The 27,502-nt window shown below is 38.4% G+C and overlaps 1 protein-coding gene across 2 annotated transcripts in view; it reads left to right on the plus strand.

The window, feature by feature from the left end:
• The window catches only part of GLRA3 (glycine receptor alpha 3), a 183,074-nt gene that overhangs the window by 123,897 nt on the left and 31,675 nt on the right, over positions 1-27,502 (plus strand). For both annotated transcript variants that reach the window (XM_070292284.1, XM_069579441.1), the window contains exons 6-7: positions 20,278-20,415; positions 22,565-22,779. In XM_070292284.1, the coding sequence (XP_070148385.1) occupies positions 20,278-20,415; positions 22,565-22,779 (353 nt within the window). The remainder of the gene's footprint in view (positions 1-20,277; positions 20,416-22,564; positions 22,780-27,502) is intronic.

Consider the following 27,502-nt stretch of genomic DNA (forward strand, 5'->3'; position numbering starts at 1 on the left):
TGTCCATCACCACCTCCTGGAGCTTGCTCAGACTCATGTCCATCGAACTGGTGATGCCATCCAACCATCTCATCCTCTGTAGTCCCCTTCTCCTCCTGCCTTCAATCTTACCAGCATCAGGGTCTTTTCTAGTGAATCAGCTCTTTGCATCAGGTGGCCAAAGTATTGGAGCTTGAGCTTCAGCATCAGTCCTTCCAATGAAGTCAGGACTGATTTCCTTTAGGATTGACTGTTTTCATCTTCTTACAGTGCAAGGGACTCTCATGAGTCTTTTCCAACACCACAGTTCAAAAGCATCAAATCTTTCTTTATGCTCCAACTTTCACACCCATACATGATTACTGGAAAAACCATAGCTTTGACTAGATGGATCTTTGTTGGCAAAGTAATGTCTCTGCTTTTTAATATGCTGTCTAGGTTGGTCATAGCTTTTCTTCCAAGGAGCAAGAATCTTTTAATTTCATGGCTGCCATCACCATCTGCAGTGACTTTGCAGCCAAGAAAATAAAGTCTGTCAGTGTTTCCATTGTTTCCCCATCTATTTGCCATAAAGTGATGGGACCAGATAGTATGATCTTAGTTTTTTGAGTGTTGAGTTTTAAGCCAGCTTTTCCCACTCCTTTCACTTTCATCAAGAGGCTCTTTAGTTCTTCTTTGCTTTCTGCCATAAGGTTGGTGTCATCTGTGTATCTGAGGTTATTGATATTTCTCCCTGCAAACTTGATTTCAGTTGTGCTTCATCTTGCCTGGCATTTCACATGATGTACTCTGCATATAAGTTAAATAAGCAGGGTGACAATATACAGCTTTAATGTACTTCTTTACCAATCTGGAAAATCTGCCTGCAATGCAGGAGACCTGGGTTCAATTCCTAGGTCGAGAAGATACCCTGGAGAAGGAAATGGCAGCCCACTCCAGTTTTCTTGCCTGGAGAATCCCATAGACAGAGAAGCCTGGCAGGCTACATGGGGTTGTAAGAGTTGGACACAACTTAGTGACTAAACCTAAACCTTACCAATATGGACCCAGTCTGTAATTTCATGTCCAGTTCTAACTTGCTTCTTGACCTGCATACAGATTTCTCAGGAGGCAGGTCAGGTGGCCTGGTAGTCCCATCTCTTTAAGAATTTTCCACAGTTTATTGTGATCCACACAGTTAAAGGCTTTGGCATAATCAATAAAGCAGACATTTTTCTGGAACTCTCTTGCTTTTTCTATGACTCAACAGATGTTAGCCATTTGAGCTCTGATTCCTCTACCTTTTCTAAATCCAGCTTGAACATCTGGAAGTTCTTGGTTAACGTGCTCTTGAAGCTTGGCATGGAGAATTTTGAGCATTATTTTACTAGCATTTGAGATGAATGCAATTGTGCAGTAGTTTGAACATTCTTTGGTATTGCCTTTCTTTGGGATTGGAATGAAAACTGACTTTTTCCAGTCCTGTGGCCACTGCTGAGTTTTCCAAATTTGCTGGCATATTGAGTGTAGCACTTTCACAGCGTCATCTTTGAGGATTTGAAATAGCTCAACTGGTATTCCAGCACCTCTACTAGCTTTGTTCATAGTGATGCCCACTGGACTCTGCATTCCTGGATGTCTGGCTCTAGGTGAGTGATCACACCACTGTGGTTATCTGGGTCATAAAGATCTTTTTGTATAGTTCTTCTGTGTATTCTTGCCACCTCTTCTTAAGCACCTCTGTTTCTCTTAAGTCCATACCATTCTGTCTTTTACTGTGCCCATCTTTGCTTGAAATATTCCATGAGTATCTCTAATTTTCTTGAAGAGATCTCTAGTCTTTCCCATTCTATTGTTTTCCTCTATTTCTTTTCACTGATCACTGAGGAAGGCTTTTTTTATCTCTCTTTGCTATTCTTTAGAACTCTGTATTCAGATGGGTATACCTTTCCTTTTCTCCTTTGCCTTTAGCTTCTCTTCTTTTCTCAGCTATTTGTAAGGCCTCCTCAGACAACCATTTTGCCTTTTTGCATTTCTTTTTCTTGGAGATGTTCTTGATCACTGCCTCCTGTACAATGTCATGAACCTCTGTCCATAGTTCTTCAGGCACTCTGTCTGTCAGATCTAGTCCCTTGCATCTATTTGTCACTTCCACTGTGTGATCATAAGGGGTTTGATTTAGGTCATACCTGAATGGTCTAGCAGTTTTCCCTACTTCTATTTAAGTCTGAATTTGGCAATAAGGAGTTCATGATCTGAGCCACAGTCAGCTCCCAGCCTTGTTTTTGCTGACTGTATAGAGCTAATCCATCTTTGGCTGCAAAGAATATAATCAATCTGATTTTAAATTTGACCATCTGGTGACGTCCATGTGTAGAGTCATTTCTTGCGTTGTTGGAAGAAGGTGTTTGCTATGACCAGTGTGTTCTCTTGGCAAAACTCTGTTAGCTTTTGTCCTGCTTCACGTTTCCTAGCTCAAACTTGCCTGTTACTCCAGGTATCTCTTGACTTCCTACTTTTGCATTCTAGTCTCCTATGATGAAAAGGATGTCTTTTTTTGGTGTTAGTTCTGGAAGGTCTTGTAGGTCTTCATAGAACCATTCAACTTCAGCTTTTTCGGCATTAGTGGTTGTGGCATGGAGTTTGTTTACTGTGATATTGAATGGTTTTCCTTGGAAACGAACAGAGATTATTCTGTCATTTTTTAGATTTCACTCAAGTACTGCATTTTGGACTTTTGTTGACTATGAGTGCTACTCCATTTCTTCAAAAGGATTCTTGCTGACTGTAGTGGATATAATAGTCATCTGAATTAAATTCGCCCATTCCAGTTCATTTTAGCTCACTGATTCCTAAAATGTCTAAGTTCACTCTTGGCATCTCCTATTTGACCACTTCCAGACTGAAGTGACTTAGCAGCAGCAGTATCTTCCCTAGTGGCTTAGAGGTTAAAGTGTCTGCCTTTAATGCAGGAGACCTGGGTTCAATCCCTGGGTCGGGAAGATCCCCTGGAGAGGGAAATGGTAACCCACTCCAGTATTCTTGCCTGGAGAATCCCATGGATGGAGGAGCCTGGGAGGCTACAGTCCATGGCGTTGCAAAGAGTCAGACACGACTGAGCGACTTCACTTACTTCACTTAATTTGCCTTGATTCATGAACCTAACTTTCCAGGTTCCTGTTCAATATTTTTCTTTACAGCATCGGACTTTACTTCCCTTCCGTCACCAGTCACTTCCACATTTGGGTGCTATTTTTGCTTTGGCTCAGCCTTTTCATTCTTTTTGGAGTTATTTCTCTACTCTTCTCCAGTAACATATTGGGCACCTGCTGTCCTAGGGAGTTCATCTTTCAGTGTCATATCTTTTTGCCTTTTCATACTCTTCATGGGGTTCTCAAGGCAAGACTACTGAAGTGGTTTGCCATTCCCTTCTCCAGTGACCACATTTTTTCAGACCTATCCACCATGACCCGTCCGTCCAGGGTGGCTCTACACAGCATGGCTCATAGCTTCATTGAGTTAGACAAGGCTGTGGTCCATGCAGTTAGTTTGATTAGTTTTCTGTGATTGTGGTTTTCATTCTGTCTGCCCTCTTATGGATAAGGATAAGAGGCTTATCCTGGGCTTCCCTGGTGGCTCAGAGGTTAAAGCCTCTGCCTGCAATGTGGGAGACCTGGGTTCAATCCCTGGGTCAGGAAGATTCCCTTGGAGAAGAAAATGGCAACCCACTCCAGTATTCTTTCCTGGAGAATCCCATGGACGGAGGAGCCTGGGGGGCTACAGTCCACAGGGTTGCAAAGAGTCGGACACGACTGAGCGACTTCACTTTCACTTTCAAGAGGCTTATCAGTTCAGTTCAGTTGCTCAGTCGTGTCCGACTCTTTGCTACCCCATGAATCGCAGCACACCAGGCCTCCCTGTCCATCACCAACTCCCGCAGTTCACTCAGACTCACGTCCATCAAGTCCGTGATGCCATCCAGCCATCTCATCCTGGGTCGTCCCCTTTTCCTCCTGTCCCCAATCTCTCCCAGCATCAGACTCTTTTCAATGAGTCAACTCTTCGCATGAAGTGTCCAAAGTACTGGAGCTTCAGCTTTAGTATCATTCCTCCCAAAGAAATCCCAGGGCTGATCTCCTTCAGAATGGACTGATTGGATCTTCTTGCAGTCCAAGGGGCTCTCAAGAGTCTTCTCCAACACCACAGTTCAAATGCATCAATTCTTCGGCACTCAGCCTTCTTCACAGTCCAACTCTCACATCTATACATGACCACAGGAAAAACCATAGCCTTGACTAGACGGACCTTAGTCGGCAAAGTAATGTCTCTGCTCTTGAATATACTATCTAGGTTGGTCATAACTTTTCTTCCAAGCAGTAAGCGTCTTTTAATTTCATGGCTGCAGTCACTATCTGCAGTGATTTTGGAGCCCCCCAAAATAAAGTCTGACACTGTTTCTACTGTTTCCCCATCTATTTCCCATGAAGTGATGGGACCAGATGCCATGATCTTCGTTTTCTGAATGTTGAGCTTTAAGCCAACTTTTTCACTCTCCTCTTTCACTTTCATCAAGAGGCTTTTTAGTTCCTCTTCACTTTCTGCCATAAGGGTGGTATCATCTGCATATCTGAGGTTATTGATATTTCTCCTGGCAACCTTGATTCCAGCTTGTGTTTCTTCCAGTCCAGCGTTTCTCATGATGTACTCTGCATAGAAGTTAAATAAGTAGGGGGACAATATACAGCCTTGACGTACTCCTTTTCCTATTTGGAACCAGTCTGTTATTCAATGTCCAGTTCTAACTGTTGCTTCCTGACCTGCATACAGATTTCTCAAGAGGCAGGTCAGGTGGTCTGGTATTCCCATCTCTCTCAGAATTTTCTACAGTTTCTTGTGATCCACACAGTCAAAGGCTTTGGCATAGTCAATAAAGCAGAAAGAGATGTTTTTCTGGAACTCTCTTGCTTTTTTGATGATCCAGTGGAAGTTGGCAATTTGATCTGTGGTTCCTCTGCCTTTTCTAATACCAGCTTGAACATCAGGGAGTTCACAGTTCACGTATTGCTAAAGCCTGGCTTGGAGAATTTTGAGCATTACTTTACTAGCATGTGAGATGAGTGCAATTGTGCAGTAGTTTGAGCGTTCTTTGGCATTGCCTTTCTTTGGAATTGGGATGAAAACGGACCTTTTCCAGTCATGTGGCCACTGCTGAGTTTTCCAAATTTGCTGGCATATTGAGTGCAGCACTTTCACAGCATCATCTTTCAGGATTTGAAACAGCTCAACTGGAATGCCATCACCTCCACTAGCTTTGTTCATAGTGATGCTTTCTAAGGCCCACTTGACTTCACATTCCAGGATGTCTGGCTCTAGATGTGTGATCACATCATCATTATTATCTGGGTCATGAAGATCTTTTTTGTACAGTTCTTCCATGTATTCTTGCCACCTCTTCTTAATATCTTCTGCTTCTGTTAGGTCCAGACCATTTCTGTCCTTTATCGAGCCCATCTTTGCATGAAATGTTCCCTTGGTATCTCTAATTTTCTTGAAGAGATCTCTAGTCTTTCCCATTCTGTTGTTTTCCTCTATTTCTTTGCATTGATCACTGAAGAAGGCTTTCTTATCTCTTCTTGCTATTCTTTGGGACTGTGCATTCAGATGCTTATATCTTTCCATTGGAGAAGGGAATGGCAAGCCACTTCAGTATTCTCGCCTTGAGAACCCCATGAACAGTAGGAAAAGGCAAAATGATAGGATACCAAAAGAGGAACTCCCCAGGTCATTAGGTGCCCAATATGCTACTGGAGATCTGTGGAGAAATAACTCCAGAAAGAATGAAGGGATGGAGCCAAAGCAAAAACAATACCCAGTTGTGGATGTGACTGGTGATAGAAGCAAGATCCGATGCTGTAAAGAGCAATATTGCATAGGAACCTGGAATGTCAGGTCCATGAATCAAGGCAAATTGGAAGTGGTCAAACAAGAGATGGCAAGGGTGAACGTCGACATTCTAGGAATCAGCAAACTAAAATGGACTGGAATGGGTGAATTTAACTCAGATGACAGTTACATCTACTACTGCGGGCAGAAATCCCTCAGAAGAAATGGAGTAGCCATCATGGTCAACAAAAGAGTCCGAAATGCAGTACTTGGATGCAATCTCAAAAACGACAGAATGATCTCTGTTCGTCTCCAAGGCAAACCATTCAATATCACAGTTATTCAAGTCTGTGCCCCAACCAGTAATGCTGAAGAAACTGAAGTTGAACGGTTTTATGAAGACCTACAAGATCTTTTAGAACTAACACCCCAAAAAGATGTCCTTTTCATTATAGGGGACTGGAATGCAAAAGTAGGATGTCAAGAAACACCTGGAGTAACAAGCAAATTTGGCCTTGGAATGCGGAATGAAGCAGGGCAGAGACTAATAGAGTTTTGCCAAGAAAATGCACTGGTCATAGCAAACACCCTCTTCCAACAACACAAGAGAAGACTCTACACATGGACATCACCAGATAGTCAACACCGAAATCAGATTGATTATATTCTTTGCAGCCAAAGATGGAGAAGTTCTATACAGTCAACAAAAACAAGACCAGGAGCTGACTGTGGCTCAGATCATGAGCTCCTTATTGCCAAATTCAGACTCAAATTGAAGAAAGTAGGGAAAACCGCTAGACCATTCAGGTATGACCTACATCAAATCCCTTATGATTATACAATGGAAGTGAGAAATAGACTTAAGGGCCTAGATCTGCTAGATAGAGTGCCTGATGAACTATGGACTGAGGTTCGTGACATTGTACAGGAGACAGGGATCAAGACCATCCCCATGGAAAAGAAATGCAAAAAAGCAAAATGGCTGTCTGGGGAGGCCTTACAAGAGGCTTATGGAAGTTTCTTAATGGGAGAGATTGACTGTGGGGGAAACTGGGTCTTGTTTGATGGGCAGGGCCATGCTCAGTAAAACTTGAATCCGATTTTCTACTGATGGGCAAGGTTGTGTACCCTCCCTGTGTTTGACTGAGACCACACTGTGGTAGGGGTGATAAAGATAATGGCGACCTCCTTCAAAAGGACCTGTGCGTGCACTGTTGTGTTCAGTGCTCCTGACCCTGCAGCCGTCCACTGTCGACCCACACCTCCACTGGAGACTTCTGGACACTCACAGGCTGGGTCAGTCTTCTAAAAATTGCTCTGGAAGTAGTTGACATTCTCAATGGTAATTAAACCTTCCTTCTCAGCCTGTAATGATCACTGTTTCTCTCATCTCCACTAGCAAATAGCCACAATATAATCCTCTGGATGCAAAAATCCTCAATTCTTAAAATTAGTTTTTCACGTTTACCTGAAATAATCAGCATTCAGCTAGCAACTAGTGACTTAGAGCACAAAAATACTCTGGTAGCATGGATTGCAATAAAATTGAATAATTTAACAAAAAGTTTTGTTAAATAACAAATATTAATTATCTAAAATAATATAGAGATATTGCTCACTGAGTAAAGCTTTAAACTTCTGGTTCATTTGTGATGAGCTATTTAAGACACATGCAACTTTAAGTTGTAAAGCCCTCAACACCTCTTGGTATGATGAGTCCATCAAAAGTCCATCCCATTTGTAAACATACTAATTTAGTTGAAATTTTATTATTGCAAGTTCTCACAACTGTATTTATGGCTCCTGTAAATCTATCTTTTATGAGTCAGTGCTGATTTTACTACATAATTTATCTGAGGAGAAAAAGAATAAAGTCATTTTCTTCCTGTTATTCAGATACTTTTCTGCACAAATGTCACTTTCATCTTAGGTAAATTTGATGTTATAGATATTGACCTAAGTAAAGAAGTAAACGAAAGCAAGCTCAAATGACCAGAAATTGAGTTTATTGGGAATAGCAGGGGAAATGCAATTCGAGAAATCCATGCTGTAGCAAGTTCCAAGCACGTCCATAGAGGTTTCTGTTCTTGGAAGTCTATTTATGGGCAAGGAGTGCAAAGAGGGACAAGTCCAGGCAGAGTCCAAGCAGGAAGTTCATTGTCTTGGGGATGGGGAGACATTCTTGGTGGATGTTTGTTGGTCAGGAGGTAAGTCTCCATCTCTGTAAGTCAGACTTTGGCAGAAAATCAGTCTTTCAGTTCTTAAGTTCCTTTCTGAGGATACATGCCTGAGTTTCTTCATTTTATATCCTCCAGTTTCATTTCATTTTAGATAGAAGTTTTTTTTCACATGTAGGCTTCTATTGCATATAAAACATCAGCTATCTTTTGCTTCATTCGGCAACGTTTAAAGTTCTAAAAGTAAGTAAAAAGATTAAGAATAGGAAAAATATATAAATTCCAAGATACCTGAGAGGAAAAATGTAGTTTGTTTATATGGAAAATTGTAAAATATGAAAAATGTGAACAAAGTTATTGTCATTTGAGAAGACAGATTAGGAGTCAGGAATTTTTTTCCCAACATTATCCTAAGAGAGAAAGGGAGAAAGGTTACACAGATGATCTGTGATAAAGTGTTTCAGGTCTTCAAAGACAAATGTAATCAAAATACTAGTAGAATAATGGTTATGCGTGCTAAGTCGCTTCAGTAGTGTCTGATTCTTTGTGACCTTATGGACTGTAGCCTGCCAGGCTCCTCTGTCTATGGGATTCTCCAGGCAAGAATAACTGGAGTGGGTTGCCATGCCCTCCTCCAGGGGATCTTCCCAACCCAGGGATTGAACATGTATCTCTTAAGTCTCTTGCATTGGCAAGTGGATTCTATACAACTAGTGCCACCTGGGAAGCCCAGAATAATCATTATAGGTTATTTATACCAGGGAAGTTTAGTGAAAATAATTTAACAAGCCTAAGAACTTAAAACCACATGTAACAGTCTGGTTTATAGTAAAATTATTCAAATGAAATGTACACATTATGAATTATAATGTTTTAGTTAAATACATTTTGACATGGCAGTCACACATATCAGGTCAGTAAAATTTGCTGGCGTAACATCTCTCCTGGCCAAAGACTGCCAGCACCTGCCAAATGTGAGCATTTTCTTCCTTTCGTTTTTAAAATTCCAGCTGTTTGTTAAGAACAGGAGATTTCAAGCTGGATTACATCCAGCTCGATCTCTATCTTTCTCCTTATCATCAGGGTGACCCTGTAATTTATCATCAAAATGGGGGTGCTCATGAGGATAAATGAAGGGCACTACAAGTATTTAAGTTACTGTATCTTTGTAATATCTATTAACTGATGTCTTTTATATTAGAAGATGACTATAGTTCTAATGTATAAAATATAATCCTTCCTAAAGAAATATACAAAGTATATAAAAGCAAATCAAAATAATTTGGAGCCATCTTTAAAGCTGCAATTTTTGTACTAAATTTGTAATTGTTGATGCCATTGGTGGACCCTACTGTATAGACTATAATGGTCTTATTGAGAAAATAATCTCCATATAGTTGAGATGGCTAAAGTATTTGATGATTTTAGAACTCAATTTCTTTGTATTGAAATATTAATAGCTAACTAGTTCAACCCATATATATTAACAGATATTGCCTTTCTCTTCAATGAGTAACTGTCATCAAAAAAATTTTTATAGGACAAAACTCAGTCAAACTAGTCGTTTTTATTTAGGAATCTTTTCAAATTCTCCACCTAATTTACTTGCTGGAAAATATGCCTTCTGAATTCCATTGAATTTCAATATAAATTATCCAGTTAAAAACAAACAGCCCATCAATATAATCTTCACATAACATGTTCCAAAATAGATTTATTACATACATAAAAAATAAATATTGTACAACTTTTGAGACCTCAGTGTTTCTCTCTTTCTGTTGTAGGGATTAATCTCAATGTGTTACTGTTTATAAGCATCATATTTATAACTTCCATTTGCTAAAAAGCTTCAGAATCTAAAATTTTAGTGTTACATTTGTAAAATAATTTGACTAAACATTACTGACTGATTTTGAATAAATACAACAAAAATTTGGAGAATCTATTTACTGAAAGTTTAATACCATTGCAGAATATATAAAATGATTTATAAAGTAACTCTTCAAATGTTCAAATTTTTAAAAAAAATTTAGCTGATGAAAAACAGTAAATAGAACAACATGTTATGCCTTGATGAAATACAATTTTTGGTTCAACATCAGCTTTGTCACACACACAGAATTATAGTTCAGTCACTTGGTGTTCATATAAAAATGAACAATTTAACAGCTACAACTTCTTTGAGAAATAGACTTTTTAAGAGCAGTTTTAGGTTCATGACAAAATTGAACAAAAATCAACAATTTCTTGTATATGTCTCTGACCCCACACATAAGTACATCCTCTGCCAGTATCAACACCCCACACCAGAGAGATACACTTATTACAATCCATGGACCTACACTAGGGTTCACTCTTGATGGTGTGTATTCTCTGAGTTTTGACAAGTCTGTAATGACTTGTATTCCATTATAGTATTGTATAGAATAGGAAATGGCACTATAGTATTGTATAGAATAGGAAACCCACTCCAATGTTTTTGCCTGGAAAATTCCAAGGACAGAGGAGCCTGGCATGTTATAGTCCATGGGGTTGCAAAGAATCGGACATGACTGACCGAGCATGCACACACACACACAGAATAGTTTTGTTGCCCTAGATATGCTCTTTGTTCTGCCTATTCACTCCTTCCTTGCCCCAGGCCCCTGGTTATCACTGAGTTTTTCACTGCCTCCATAGTTTTACCCTTTCTAGAATGTCATGGAGTTGGAATTATATAGCATACATGCTATATAATTTAAGTTTCCTCCATATCTTTTCATGATTTGCTACCTTTCATGACTTGGGTCTATGGGAGTCTTGAACCAAAATCTATCAGACTATTACTGATAGACTGAGTATCAGTCAGCTAATAGACAGACTGCTAATAGACAATTACTCCTATGGGTATCAACAAACCACCAAACGCTGAACATTGGGCATTTTTGTGGCATTGCCCACTCTTGACTAGCCCCAGAGGTACCACTGAAGAAGTTCAGGCTCCAGAAACTTTTTCTGAATCCCTCAAGATTACACCTATGTCTTACCCCAACCCACAGACATTCACATGGCTATGTTACACTTGATGCTCTAGACCCCCTGCCTCTTACAGTGCTGCATGCAGGCGGCAGAACTTTTCATGTTTATACATGCTTAGATATCTTCCTAAACTTTATCTTTGTTTCCTTCGATCAGTCTTTCTGTCTCTATAACAGTTGTTGCTGTTTAGTTGCCAAGTTGTATCTGACCCTTTGCTACCCTAGGGACTGCAGCCCACAAGGCTCCTCTGTCTAGAGGATTTCCCAGGCAAGAACACTGGAGTGGGTTGCCATTTCCTTCTCCAGGGCATCTTCCTGACCCAGGGATCAACCTGGCATCTCCTGCATTGGCAGACAGATTCTTTACCACTGAACCACCAGGGAAACCCTTCTGTAACAGTAATTAACCCTTTTCAATTTTTTAAATTTTTAATTGGAGAATAATTGCTTTACAGTGTTGTGTTGATTTCTGCATTACAACAATGCAAGTCAGCCATAGTATAAATATATTTACATATATCCCTTCCCTCTTGAGCCTTTCTCCCCGCCATCTCCCCATCCCACCCCCGCTAGGTCATCACCAAGCACCTAGCTGAGCTCTTCTGCTTTTTCACACATGGTAGTGTATATATGTCAGTGAATATATATATATATATTCAAGTTCCTGGTACATGCTACATACTATTTTAGGTACTGAAAAAACATGCCAGTGATTAAAACAGAATAACCTCTGCTTCTATAAAGTTTAAATTCTAGGAATTTAGATAGGAAACAAACCAAATAAAAAGTTGGTGACCATTTACCATGTCAGATCTTCCCTGGTGCTTCAGTTGGGAAAGAGTCCACCTGCAATGTAGGAGACCTGGGTTCGATCTCAGGGTTGGAAAGATACCCTGGAGAAGGGAAAGGCTACCCTCTCCAGCATTCTAGCCTGGAGAATTCCATGGAGTCCATGGGGTCACAAAGAGACACGACTGTCAGGTAGAGAAAAGTTCGATGGAAAAAATAAGCAGGAAAGACTTACTGAATAAAAATATTTTATAAGATGGTCAGAGAAGTCTACTCTACTGACAGTCTATGTCAGCAAAGAACTGAGGCATAGCTATGTGTCAGTGACTTAGGCTTGAAATTGAAAAGTTCTATAACTTCTTATTCTCCCTTCTCTCTATATTTTTCCCCTATTTTGACAAAATAGTCTACTAAAGTATTACCTCTGACTTCCTGAAGAAACACTGAGGAAGAATGAGAGTTTTTTCTTCACCTTCTCAAGAATGCAAACATACCTTTTAAAATGTTTTATATTGTGTTTAGAACACTTTGCATGAGATCTCCCTTTTTTTTTTTAAAATTTTAGTTTTTTATTTTTTAAATTTTAAAATCTTTAATTCTTACATGCATTCCCAAACATGAACCCCCTTCCCACCTCCCTCCGCATAACATCTTTCTGGGTCATCCCCATGCACCAGCCCCAAGCATGCTGCATCCTGCGTCAGACATAGACTGGCGATTCAATTCACATGATAGTATACATGTTAGAATGTCATTCTCCCAAATCATCCCACCCTCTCCCTCTCCCTCTGAGTCCAAAAGTCCGTTATACACATCTGTGTCTCCTTCCCTGTCTTGCATACAGGGTCGTCATTGCCATCTTCCTAAATTCCATATATATGTGTTAGTATACTGTATTGGTGTTTTTCTTTCTGGCTTACTTCACTCTGTATAATCGGCTCCAGTTTCATCCATCTCATCAGAACTGATTCAAATGAATTCTTTTTAACGGCTGAGTAATACTCCATTGTGTATATGTACCACAGCTTTCTTATCCATTCATCTGCTGATGGACATCTAGATTGTTTCCATGTCCTGGCTATTATAAACAGTGCTGCGATGAACATTGGGGTACATGTGTCTCTTTCAATTCTGGTTTCCTCGGTGTGTATGCCCAGAAGTGGGATTGCTGGGTCATAAGGTAGTTCTATTTGCAATTTTTTAAGGAATCTCCACACTGTTCTCCATAGTGGCTGTACTAGTTTGCATTCCCACCAACAGTGTAGGAGTGTTCCCTTTTCTCCACAGCCTCTCCAGTATTTATTGCTTGTAGACTTTTGGATCGCAGCCATTCTGACTGGTGTGAAGTGGTACCTCATTGTGGTTTTGATTTGCATTTCTCTAATAATGAGTGATGTTGAGCATCTTTTCATGTGTTTGTTAGCCATCTGTATGTCTTCTTTGGAGAAATGTCTATTTAGTTCTTTGGCCCATTTTTTGATTGGGTCGTTTATTTTTCTGGAATTGAGCTGCAGAAGTTGCTTGTATATTTTTGAGATTAGTTGTTTGTCAGTTGCTTCATTTGCTATTATTTTCTCCCATTCAGAAGGCTGTCTTTTCACCTTGCTTATATTTTCCTTTGTTGTGCAGAAGCTTTTAATTTTAATTAGATCCCATTTGTTTATTTTTGCTTTTATTTCCAGAATTCTGGGAGGTGGATCATAGAGGATCCTGCTGTGATTTATGTCTGAGAGTGTTTTGCCTATGTTCTCCTCTAGGAGTTTTATAGTTTCTGATCTTACATTTAGATCTTTAATCCACTTTGAGTTTATTTTTGTGTGCGGTGTTAGAAAGTGATCTAGTTTCATTCTTTTACAAGTGGTTGACCAGTTTTCCCAGCACCACTTGTTAAAGAGATTGTCTTTACTCCATTGTATATTCTTGCCTCCTTTGTAAAATAGAAAGCCCAGAGATAAGTCCACACACATATGGACACCTTATCTTTGACAAAGGAGGCAAGAGATCTCCCTTTTTAACAGATTTTTTAAATGTACAATACATTATTGTTGACTGAAGTACAATGTCATACAGCAGTTGTCTAGAGCTTATTCATCTTGTTTGACTATAACTTTATGCTTGTTGATTTTTCTCATTTCTCCATTCCTCAGCCCCTGGCGATCACCATTCCATTCTTTGATTCTATGAATATGATAATTTAAGATACTGCATGTGTGTGAAATCATGCCTTATTTGCCTTTCTTTGACTGGCTTATTTCGCTAGACACAATATCTTCAAGCTTCATCCATGGGTTGCAACAGTGAAAAATAAGACTATCATATGATCCAGTAGTCTCACTTCTGGACATTTATTGTAAAAGTTAAAATCAGGATCTTGAAAAAATACTAGTACTGTTGTGTTCATTGCAGCACTGTTCACAATAGCCAAGATGTGGAGACCACTTACATATCCGTTGACAGATGAATGGATAAAGAAAATGTAGTATATACATAACAATAGGGTACTAGGCAACCTCTAAAAAGAAGGCAATTCTGTAACATGGGGGAAAGTCTTTCAGTTTCTAGAGGTGGTAGTTTCTTAAAGGTTGGTTGCAATGTGAAATCGGAAACCCCTGCAGTGAATTCATTTTGTTGAAGTGCAGTTGATTTACAACATTGTATTAGTTTCAAGTGTACAGTAAAATTCAGCAAAATAATCTGAAAAAATGCATATATATTTTTCAAAGTGGTATGAATCATTTCACTATATACTTGTAATGAACTCTTCAGACTCTTATAAGTTGAAATCTGTGTGTCCATCTTGAATATTAAATGGATCTCTTATCTATGCATGATTTTACTTATTTATTTATTTTTTATTGACGGATAATTGCTTTACAGAATTTTGCTGTTTTCTGTCAAACCTCAACATGAATCAGCCATAGGTATACGTATGTCGCTTCCCTTTTTAACCTTCCTCCCATCTCCCTCCCCACCCCACGCCTCTAGGTTGATATAGACCCCTGTTTCAGTTTCCTGAGGCATACAGCAAATTCCCATTTGCTATCTATTTTACAGATGTATGGAAAGAGTAACATTACCATATGCATGATTTTTAAAATTATGCCTTGATCATTTGGAAAACAGTGGCTTAATGAGTTACTCAGATATTCCAAACATTAACACATAACATTATACAATATTGAAAAGTCACATTTGTTAATATCACCATTGAGCTCATCCGAAGAAAATTTTTAGGGGATGGAAAAACAATTTTACCAAAAGTCTAATGTTGAATAAAAAGCTCAAAATCCACCATTGACAACAAATAGTGTCTGTTTCCCTCAACATGCGAGGTTCACTTACTTCTTTTATTTTCAAGAAAATGTTTGATCACATAGCTAATTGTAATAACCACAGCTTTTAATAATTAAATTTATTTATTTTTAATTGAAGGATAATTGCTTTACAATATTGTGTTGGTTTCTGCCAAACATCAACATGAATCGGCTGTAGGTATACCTATGTCCCCTCCCTGTTGAGCCTCCTTCCCACCTCCCTCCCCACCCCATCCCTCTAGGTTAATAACCACAGTTTGCCAGTCATTTATTTTTTCAAGTACAAATAGGATTTCAAGCAAAACCAGCCTACTTACTTGCAAATCAGTCACACCAGTGCTTTTCCTTAAAACAACCATTGTGTTTACAGTGTGCAGCTGAAGTGTTTCATCCATACTTTCCATTTTAAAACACAGAATATTGAAAGGACATTGACATGGGGGCCAAAGTTTAATGAGATTGTGATTGTTACTGTTTTTATCTAGGATTTAGGGGCATTCTTAAATAAAAGTGGTAATATTTATAATGCAAGATGTGGCCGTAAAGAATACAAAAACCGCTAGCACAGTTTGGTGCTACTGTTTTTAACTATGCTGAACACTAGGAGTTTTGCTTATCGTTTTCTTTTTTAATCATCTGGGCAAATGTCAATACAATGAAAAAGGCCAGATAATGTCTTATAAGTATGAAAGCAGTTTGAATCTTGTACATCCCATGAAAAGATTCTACTAGAGTAATGTTTCTAAAGCAGTTTTTGTCACGTCACTCCCCTGCTCAAAAGATTCCAGTTGGTTACCATTACCCACAGGAAATTTTTTAAAAAATCAAACTTTTCAACCTTGAGATTAAATTTTATATGATCTTACATGAATTCATCTTTTCATTCCATATGCTTCCTCATGCAAACTGTTTCTATTGCTATTCCTTTTATAAACCTTGGAAGTTTGTGGTTTCTTTCAACCAATCATACTATTTCCTTTGCATGCGTGTCTCACTTTTTCTCATGTTCTTTATATACAGGTCTTGCTTTTCTTCAAGGTCCAACTCAAATGAGGTTTAAGTGGATATCATAGACCCCTCTTCTGAAGGCACATAGCACATTGTACCTCAACCACAACACTTACTTTGTACCTGGTAATAATGCTCGACATTCCCAGTAGGATGCTTTTGCATATTGCCAGTGCCCAATAAATACTTGTTGAAGAAACAAGTGTTTGGTTTCACTGAGTCATTTGTTTGCATGCTTCCCTGCAAATCCGCTATGAGATTGTTGGCTGAATGTAGAGTTAATGTCTTTGGTCCCTCAGTAAAGTATTCCTTCTTGTGAAACTCATTATGATACAAGTCAATCCAACTCACAGACTTGAACTCATTGGCCAGTCTGTTCACCTTGGCAATTCCCAGAATTGTATAAAGTTCTGCCAGCCAAAAACATAAGGATGCTAAAACACTGTGAACTGTGTGGAAAAGTTTTGATCTTTTTAAAGTTACGTTTGAACGCTTATTGAGGCAAAATAACCATTCAGTTATTTTCCTTGAACACCCAGCAAATTACTCAACAAAAGTATTACCCCCCCAACCAAACTTGCCATCTCACTATTTTCCTTCTGACTTCAAACTTAAATAGTTTAAGGAAATAGCATACTCTGATTAGGATATGTGGAGAGCGTGTGTGTGCTCAGTCCTGTCTGACTGCGACCCCATGGACTATAGCCCATCAGGCTTCTCTGTCCATGGAATATCCCGGGCAAGAATTTTGGAGCAGGTTGCCATTTCCTTCTCCAGGGGATCTTCCTGACCCAAGGATTGAATCCAAGTCTCTTGTGTCTCCTTTATTGACAGGTGGATTCCTTACCACTGTGCCACCTGGAAAGCCCCATGGTTAGGATATACCCAAGCCTTAAGTTACCTAGTGTGGCTGATTATTATAAGAGCGAGTTATGTGTGCTGCCTGTAAACTGCATCAGAGACTAACTAAAGCTTCTGTTCGAGGGAATTTCAGAGAGCTACCTTCTTTTCACAGAAGACTCTAAGACAAATTTAGAATGTAAAAAACAAAACCGGGTTTCAGTTCATTTCTCCATTTATCTAAGTTGGGAAATGTATCACATATTTTGTCTTTAGGGATTGCATGTGTGAAAGAATAAGGTACCTGTTTACCTAGATAAGAATCAAGGTATATTTTGCTAACTCTTGATCCTTGAGAAACGTGCATCTATTTCCTCTCTAGGTAAAATGATATTTACAATGGCTATATCAAGAGACTTACAAATAAAATTGAAAGCCTTCTATTGTTATCCATCAAATCATTCATTGCAGGGTTCAGTGAAATATATCCCAGTGTAAGCGAGTCTTTGTTGTGCTAAGTCCAGTCATCTGGAAGACAGTCCCGCAGGTTCTCATGTGTGTTCGGGAACCAGAATTCATGTATGTCCCCTTCAATCTGGAGGACTTGACAACCTCTACCAAATCACACTTGCTCCATAATAAGCTATCACATGGCGGCAGCTGCTGCTAAAAGTTTGATAGTAGGATCCCAGACAGTCTACGCAGACTCTCTCACCACGGATGCCCTTGGTACCACCTTCCCCATGTCCAGTGGAGTGGATGCTCTGAGGGGTGCACACAGGTCGGGTGAGTGGGGTAGGTGTCAGGCTCCAGTTGCCACCACCACAGCTGGATGTAATTCAGCTCTTTCAGGGACATCCTATTCCAGGTATTGTGGGAGGAGGGAAGGTGATCAGTTTCCTTCCAGACACATCACTTTGTTCAGTCTAATCTGTGCATCACCAGCTATTTTTATTATTATCACACACACAGCCTCCTGTCTACAACATTAACTAGCAGAGAATTTGTTAGGGAGTTTCTCGTGTTTGCTGTTTTCATTCACCTAGAGTTTTGCTTCCTTTTTCTGACCCCCTTGACTTAGTTCGAGAAGGGAATGGCAAACCACTTCAGTATTCTTGCCTTGAAAACCCCATGAAGAGTATGAAAATGCAAAAAGATAGGACACTGAAAGATGAACTTCCAGGTCGGTAGGTGCCCAATATGCTTCTGGAGAAGAGTGGAGAAATAACTCCAGAAAGAATGAAGAGACAGAGCCAAAGGAAAAACAACACTCAGCTGTGGATGTGACTGGTGATGGAAGTAAAGTCTGATGCTATAAAGAACAATACTGCATAGGAACCTGGAATGTTAGGTCCGTGAATCAAGGTAAATTGGAAGTGATCCAATAGGAGATGGCAAGAATGAACATCAACATTTTAGGAATCAGTGAACTAAAATGGACTGAAATGGACGAATTTAACTCAGATGACCATAATATCTATGACTGCAGCAAGATACCTTAGAAGAAATGGAATAGCCCTCATAGTCAAGTCGAGTCAAGTCATAGTTCCTCTGCCTTTTCTAAATCCAGCTTGAACATCTGGAAGTTCGTGGTTCATTTACTTTTGAAGCCTGGCTTGGAGAATTTTTGGGCTCCAAAATCACTGCAGATGGTGGCTGCAGCCATGAAATTAAAAGACACTTACTCCTTGGAAGAAAAGCTATGACCAACCTAGACAGCATATTAAAAAGCAGAGACATTACTTTGCCAACAAAGGTCCATCTATGCAAAGCTGTGGTCTTTCCAGTAGTCATGTATGGATGTGAGAGATGGACTATAAAGAAAGCAGAGCACTGAAAAATTGATGCTTTTGAACTGTGGTGTTGGAGAAGACTCATGAGAGTCCCTTGCCCTGCAAGGAGGTCAAACCAGTCAATCCTAAAGGAAATTAGTCATGAATATTCTTTGGAAGGACTGATGCTGAAGCTGAAGCTCCAATACTTTGGCCAGCTGATGGGAAGAACTTATTCATTGGAAAAGATCCTGATGCTGGGAAAGATTGAAGGCAGGAGGAGAAGGAGATGACAGAGGATGAGATGGTTGGATGGCATCACCGACTCAATGGACATGAGTTTGAGCAAGCCCCAGAAGTTGGTGATGGACAAGAAAGCATAGTGTGCTCCAGTTCATGGGGTTGCAAAGAGTCAGACACGACTAAGCGACTGGACTGAACTGATTGATTTAGTTCAGAGGCCTGCCTCCAGGGCTGTTGTGAATGCTGGCAATCATCTTCCCCCACAGGTTACATTTCACATTGACTCCTTCTCTGCAACAGCCTTCACGTGTACATTTCAACAGCTTCTCACTCACAGGGAAGAAAAAGATACTACTACTATAGACAGAGGGCTTCCCTGGTGGCTCAGTTGCTAAAGAATATGCCTGCACTGCAGGAGACCCGGGTCCGATCCCTTTGATCCCTGGGTCAGGAAGATTCCCCTGGAGAAGGAAACGGCAACACACTCCAGTACTCTTGCCTGGAAAATCCCATGGACAGAGGAGCCTGGTGGGCTACAGTCCACGGGATCGCAAAGAGTTGGACCCAACTGAACTACTTCACTTTCATTTTCTTTTCTTTCTACAGACAGAGGGCATTTTAATTTACTAAAACATTCTGGCTTACTATAAAATACATTATTTAATTCTGTTCTTAATTGATTCATTGCATGTACAAGAGTTTAATCCCTCCACAAACTTGTGGATTTTTTTTTTTTTTTTTTTTTTTTGTACACTGGATAGCAAACATTTCTATCTAAAATACTCTTTTGTCCACTTTGGGACTCGGGGCAGAGAAACAGGTGCGATAAGCGAAAGCAGTTAATGATTAAACCAAGAAAGGGATCAGCACTGTGCATTCCCTCCCTGGATGTTACAGTTCAGGTCATTTCCTAACCAGTGACAATTTCAGCTTTTGTTTGAAAGGGCCCTGAATACTTTGAGGAAAGGTGAGGGAGACCTAATGTATTGGAAACAAAATGAATCATTGAGTGAATGCAGTATCTGCCTATCCTAAGGAAAGGATGTATATGCTATACTTATTATTAGCTTACTACATTTTCTTACGTTATTTGATAAACATTTCATATGAATAGACTTCAATAGCCTGAAACTGTGCAATGCATAGCTCAGTCACTAGAGTTAAGATGACACTATTTGGTCTTCTCATTCTATGGGAAATCTACTAGTGATTTGTTAAAATTTCTCATCTTTGAATGCCCTTTACATTCTAAATATTTTTATTATGTTTTGTCTAGTTGGGTACACAATGAATGACCTCATATTTGAATGGCAAGATGAGGCACCTGTACAAGTGGCAGAAGGACTCACTTTACCCCAGTTTCTGTTGAAAGAAGAGAAAGATTTACGATACTGCACTAAACATTACAACACAGGTAGGGGTTGAGTGTTCTTTATTTCACTTATGACTTGTAGTTATATGCTCTCCAGATGCTTCTTATAGTGCTAGGCTAATTATTTCAGCAGTTTATAGCTGAATTTTTTTATAGTCATCGAGCAGAAAATGGACATCTTTGAAATTTGCAGAAGTTTTGACTCATTGCATGTTGCTATATAATTGCTTTGTATGGAACAAAAGAAATGCTTGGAGTTCAGTTATATTTAAATAACTTCTCTTTTTGAAACACCTATAGTTAAATAATAATGCTCTTTTCCAAAAAGTTCCTTTAATTTCTATGTGAGCAGCAAAATGTACTTTTCAACTTTCCCTGGGTCATAAACATTGTGTTTGCTAACAAAAGGAAAGATATATATATATATATATATATATATATATATATATATATATATATATATTTAAGGCTGCTCTTGCCTAATTTTTTATTTTGGCCACAATGTTGTGCATTTCAAGACACTTACTAAGCACTTACCACTCACACTGATGCAGTAGCCTGTTACCTTTGAGGATAAATATCAGATGCATTTATCAACATCAAGGACTGCAAAACTTGTACACTCATGTTATCTGTTCACCTTTCCCAGTTGGCATGGGATACTCCTGTAATATCTATTCTAACTCCTAATACTCTTACAAGTTCCCTTAAACTGCCCACATTTGAAATATTGCTCCCATGTGGTGAGTGAATGCCCTTCCACTAACATCCTTAGAGTAACTATGATTCCTTTCGGGCTCAACACTTTCAGAAATGTGACCTGACTTTCATTGTACAGCCAGTCCTCCATACCCACGGGCTCATATCCAAAGATTCCACCCACTGGGGAATGAAAATATTTGGAAAAAAATTCCAGAAAGTTACCCAAAGCAAAGTTCTTCCTGTACCATTTATTTCTTATTTTACTTTAGCCTCTTTTTTAAAAACATAATTTTACTTATTTATTTTTGGCTGTGCTGTGTGGGCTTAGTTGCTCCACAGCATGTGGGATCTTCCAGGATTGGAAGATTGGACCCCTGTCTCCTTCATTGGCAGGTGGCTTTTTATCCATTGAGCCACCAGTAAAGCCCTGTACCATTTATTAAAGAGATCATTCTTTCCCTATTGAATAGTCTTAATCCTATTTTAAAAATCAATTGACCATAAATGATCATACAGTACCACACTTTGTAATTATTGTAAATTTGCAGCATGTCTTGAAATTACAAACTGTGAGTTCACCAAATTTGTTCTTTTTTTCCCTCAAGGCTATTTTGGCTATTGTAGGTCTCTTGCATTCTCATACTAATTTTAAGATCAGCGTGTCAATTTCTACATAAAAAACTAGGTGGGATTTTGATAGAAATTTCAATAAATTTGTAAATCTGGATGGGAAATATTGCAATTTTAACCATATAAGTCTTCTGATTAATGGCTACACAATGACCTTTTTTATGATCTTTAATTTTATTCAACTGTTTTGTTATTTTTTATTGTATAAGTTTTGCACTTTTTGTTAACTTTATTTCTAAATGTTTTATTTTACTTGGTTCTTATATGAATGGAATTGTTTACTCAATTTAATTTTTGGATTGTTCATTGCTAGTGTACAGAAACACAACTGCTTTTCCTATATTGGTAGTGTATCTTTGTAACCTTGCTGAACTTTTCAGCTCAAATAGATTTTTAATGAGTTTTTTAGGATTTTCTAAATACAAAGTAAATGGCTTCTGCTTGCAGAGATAGTTTTGCTACTTACTTTTCAATCTAAATGCCTTTTACTTTTTTGCTTAATTATCCTGGCTAGAACCTCAAGGTACAGTATTTAAAAGAAGGTACAAAAGCAGACATGAATCACATAAAATCATAGACCTTTTAGTACCTAGACAACTATGAAGTGCTAATAAAATGTGAAATAATAATTTTATATATTATTTCCTGAAATAACACATTTTCCTATTATGTTGTTTCTAGGTGCCAACATAAAAAAATATTTTTCAGAAACCAATTTGCATATATGACTTAGGATCCCATTTCATTATAACATTATAGTGTTTAGGGCAAAACTATTGAGAAAGCAACATTGTGACCTTTGATGCAATAGTGAAGACCTCTTTTAACCAATTGCTGCATTTATTTTGCAACCAATTAGGAAAGTTTACATGTATAGAAGTGCGATTCCATCTTGAACGACAAATGGGCTACTATCTGATCCAGATGTACATTCCAAGCCTCCTGATTGTCATTCTCTCCTGGGTTTCCTTCTGGATCAACATGGATGCTGCCCCAGCCCGGGTAGCCTTGGGAATAACCACTGTGCTGACCATGACCACACAGAGTTCAGGATCACGGGCTTCCTTACCAAAGGTGAGTGCCCTGAAAGGGCAGACACACGTGCGTGCACTCATTTGTATGTGCATCATTATTTTTGCCAGATCTTTTTCAGTGCGTTTACAGTTGGTCTCTGATTTGTGACAGTTCGACTTAAATTTTTTGGATTTTTGTATGGTGTGACAGTGACAAGCATTCAGCAGAAACCACACCTCCAGCCTCGAATTTTGATCTTTGCCTGGGCCAGTGTTGCATGGTATCTGCTCTCAGGATGCTGGGTTGTGGCATCTACAGCACCCATCAGCCATGTGATCAGGGGGGTAAACAGTGGATACACTCGCAACCCTTCTGTACCTAGATAGCCATTCTATTTTTTACTGACAGTACAGTATTCAATGAATTACATGAAATAGTCAATACTTTATTATAAAATGTTGGGAAGATCCCATGTAGGAGGAAATGGCAACTCATTCCAGTATTCTTGCCTGGAGAATCCCAAGGATGGAGGAGCCTGGTGGGTTACAGTCCATGGCATCGCAAAGAGTCAGACACGACTGAGCATCTGAGCCCACAGGCTTTGGGTTAGATGATTTTGCCTACTAAGTGTTCTGATCATGTTTCAGGTAGGCTGGCTTAAGCTATGATGTTCATAGGTTAGGGGTATTAAATGCCTTTTCAACTTCAGGTTATTTTCAACCTACAGTGGGATTATCTGGAGGTAACCCCATCATAAACTGAGGAAGAACTGTATTCATCACCAGTTTTTAAAGTAATATATAATCAAGCAGAAAAAAAATTATAAAATGGAGACATAGGTGAAGGAAAAAATTCTACCAAACAATATCTCTTATCCATAGTTTGTGTTATGACCCCCAATTATTTAAACATCAATAATACTGTTATGCTCGATAGAATTTATTATCTACAGATTTTTAAATATTTAGAAGTATATCAAACTTGCATGTAAGTTGAATCTATAGAGTAACTAAAGGGCGGTATATGACTCCATTGTACAGATGTGCCATGATAATCTATGCACTCTCTATTAGGACTAACACAACAATGAATATTTATATAATGATTGTTATATACATGAATATATATGTGCAAGTGTGTACACACACATACACATACATGAATATATAACTCTACATGCATTTTGTATTATTTTCTTAGTATTAATTCTTAGAACTGGAATTGTTGCACTGATAGCTCTATGCATTGATCTGTATTGCCAAATTACCCTTGAGAAAAAATTTATAACAATTATACTCCCACAAGTACTGTATGAAGATGCCTGTAGTCAAATGCCCTACGTAGAAAATGCCCTGGGCCAAATACAGTGTTTACTTTTTTTGTACATGTGTTTGCTTTGGCTTTTGAGCAGCCATAGGTCAATAAAAAGAAAAACTTATCTAATACATAATATTTCAGTCTGTGCTGAGCTGCCAGAATTGAACCTATTCCTGTATGAGGTTTGTAAAAGACCCAGTACTGTTTTTTTAAAGATGTGGTGAAATAAAACATAGAAGTCCTTTTTATCCATTTAGCAGCATAGCAACAGAAAATTATTTTCTTTTCCTAAGTGGTTCCTAAGAAGGAAATTTCTACTATCTAAATTAAGTAATCCTGTCTGGCCTCCAACAAGCTCCACTATTCTTTTCATTACAACGATGTACACTAATGTAATAAAATCGTATTAACTTTTCTTGCATGTTCGACGCTACTTTCCCACCATGCCAAGTAAATTATAAACCTGCTGTCACGGCTTCCTTTACCCCTTGCTATGAATTGCATCTCTAACTAATTTATTCAGCTAAATATCTAAATAAATAAAAGCTGATGGCAGAATATTTTATCATTAAAAATGTTACTTACTATTGAAAAAATTGATATTTAGCAATGCTCACTCTGCCTTGCTAAGACTGAATGGCTGTCTTTCAAAATAAGGCTTACTTTTATTAACATATAATTGTATTTTCAAAATGATCCATAGCAACTAGTGTTTTATAAAATATTGTCCAAGTGAAAACTGTAAATCTGCTTGTAAGATTAGGTGCTTATTTATACACGTATAAATGTCTCAAGGGCTCTGAGTAATAACTGAAGTTTCATAGTCGATTTGTAAATGAAATTACCAGTTTACTCACTGATTTTCCTCACTGAGCTAAACAGAAATGAAAGCTCATTCATTCCATAAGTTGTTATCCAGAAAGTGGGGGTACTTAATGATCTGTTTAAGGAAACTACAGATTCTATGAGGCACAGCATAAACACATTTGGATAAAGAGATTAAGGCAGAATTAGGAGAGCATGAAGGGGTGGGTGGATGGAGCAGAAATAAAGCAAGCAATAAATTAAAAAGAAACAGAATGGAGACATGAATTTTTTTTAAAGGAGAAAGGTCTGACATGACTTCATTATTTTTCTCAAGAAATTTTTTAAGGCATTAATTTCATCATGATCTCAAGGAAGGAATAAATTTTCAAGTATGAAGTCAGTTACATTACATACGTAGATGTATACAAAGTCTATCTCTCAGATCATAGAGACACTGGAAGTATGATAGCAGATTTATTTTTGACCCATAAAAAAGAATTGATTCACAAACAGATATCTTAAGAGTCAGTAATTATCTTAGCCTTTGTGGTATTTAAGGCACAGGTGATGTACAGCAGTTATGTACATTAGAATTCAGGATGGCATATGCTGAAGTCTGAGAATAAACAAAAATTTTCCTATTGAATGAGATCATTCAAAAGGGTAAAATGTCTCTTGAAAAAAATGCACTCCTGATATTGTGATTTGGAAAGGCAAAGGGCAAGGGCTCACACTGGATTTAGGAATAGAAGTGTGAAACCATGCCCCTTAAGACCTGCTATTCTCACCCTCCCAAAAGAACCCTCAGATGCCTGAAAATTTTGCCATGGAAACATCCACCATTCTCCTATTGACGAAATCTAGGAAGGAGGAAAACAAAATTAAATTCAGGAAAACAATAGGGGATTATCAGACATGGGAGGAAGAAATGATAAATCACTAATTTATGATCATTGCTAAGTGTTTTGTCAGGCGCTGTGCCAGTACATCTCCTGTAGATAAGAAAGAGCTTGGAAATATGTCAAGTAAAAGTCAAAGTAGAAAATCTCTGAGAATGTACTTGAGCCAGCACTTCATGAACTATAGAACTGAGATTCCTCTCTGAAATTTCCTGTTGCACTGGTCTCAACAGTGTCATAAATCAGGAGTATGATAGCCCAAAGCAAGAAAACTCCTGTGATTCATTCTTGGAGCTTGGAGTAGAAGAGGTGACAATGCATCCTACTGCCAGCGATTTTTCAAAGTTAGAAAACTTTAGGAATACTTCCTAACATTATCTATTTGGAGTAGAATGAATGGGGGAAAATGGTGGTGATCACAGAGCCATGTCATGGAGGGTTTTATAAAACTTGGTAAGCATAACGCTTATTTTGGATGGCTTTTGGAAGGGTTTTATTGAGAGGAGTGATCAGTCTCATTTCTATGTGAAGATCAGATAGAAGAGGTAAAAATGGAAGCAGAGGAGCTACCATGAAAACGGTAGTTCAGAGCCGAGGATGATCTGGCGAGGTTGGTAGCTGCAGAGATGAAGCATCGCAGGTGGAGTTAGAAAGACGTAGTGTTTTTTTTTTTTTTTTTTTTAAGAGAAAGTATATTTGCAGGTGAAAGAGACAGGGTTTGCTTCTGAACTGAATTTTGAGGATTAAGGGAAAATCAGGAGTCAAAAGTGGCTTTCAGCTGGGTAATGGCATGTAGTCGTAATATTTACTCATGAGGAAGGTCAAAGAGGTCTATGCTTAAGCCTGTTAACTTTTAGATGTGTATGATAGCCACACTGAATTGTCAAAAAGTCAGAACTTTCAAAGTTCTGACCAGGGACATCCAGACCTAAGACTTCAAGGAGGGAACTACAGATTGATAGGGAAGCAGCCCAGAGATGATTCTTCTAAGAGCAAATGAAAGTCCAGAAAGAGGAGGAAGTATATTCAAAGTATATTTTAGTGTATATGCTGTATATTCAAAGTGTCTTCCCTCCTTTTTTTCCTCTAGGACTCTGTCTCCACCATGCACAAGAAAAGGTTATACAGCTTAGTTACAGCCTAGACCCACTTACCTCAAAACCCTTCTCACAAGCTCTTTGAGATTACCAACATTTTGTAAATTTTTTTTTTTTTAGATGTGGAAAAGCAATACTCCTTGGGAGAATTAGATTTTAACCCAGGTGAAAGAGAGAGTAGTGTTAGTCATTAAACTATTTTTAGTATATATTTGATTAATATTAATATGTTGTTAAGATCTTGACACTGAGGAAATTATTCAATATATTTTTTATTCAGTATTGAGATGGGTAGAAATAGAGAAAATAATAAGAGGAACAAAATATAATTTTAATTTATAAACTATGATTCTAGAAAGAATTGCTTTAGGAAACTCCAGGAAAGTCTAGGTATACAATGGTATCTTCCCTTCTCCGGTCTGTGAAACCCGCCGGGAGTAGCTTTTTGAGAGGATAGCCTCAAAATTTTTACATATTTTTATCCTCAGAACATGATATACGTCTATAGAGTAAATGTCATGCAGATATTTAAAGACAATGTGAGGTTTTAAACTTTGCTTAGTAGTTAACTTAAAAAGCAAGAATATGCCATTTTTGGTCCCTCCAAAAAGAATGTAGAAACTCAGTTGAATTACTTTTTATTTATGAAGAATCAAATGTGCC

The sequence above is a fragment of the Ovis canadensis genome, chromosome 2 (genome assembly GCF_042477335.2).
Source record: "Ovis canadensis isolate MfBH-ARS-UI-01 breed Bighorn chromosome 2, ARS-UI_OviCan_v2, whole genome shotgun sequence".
In the NCBI taxonomy this organism is placed as follows: Eukaryota; Metazoa; Chordata; class Mammalia; order Artiodactyla; family Bovidae; genus Ovis; species Ovis canadensis.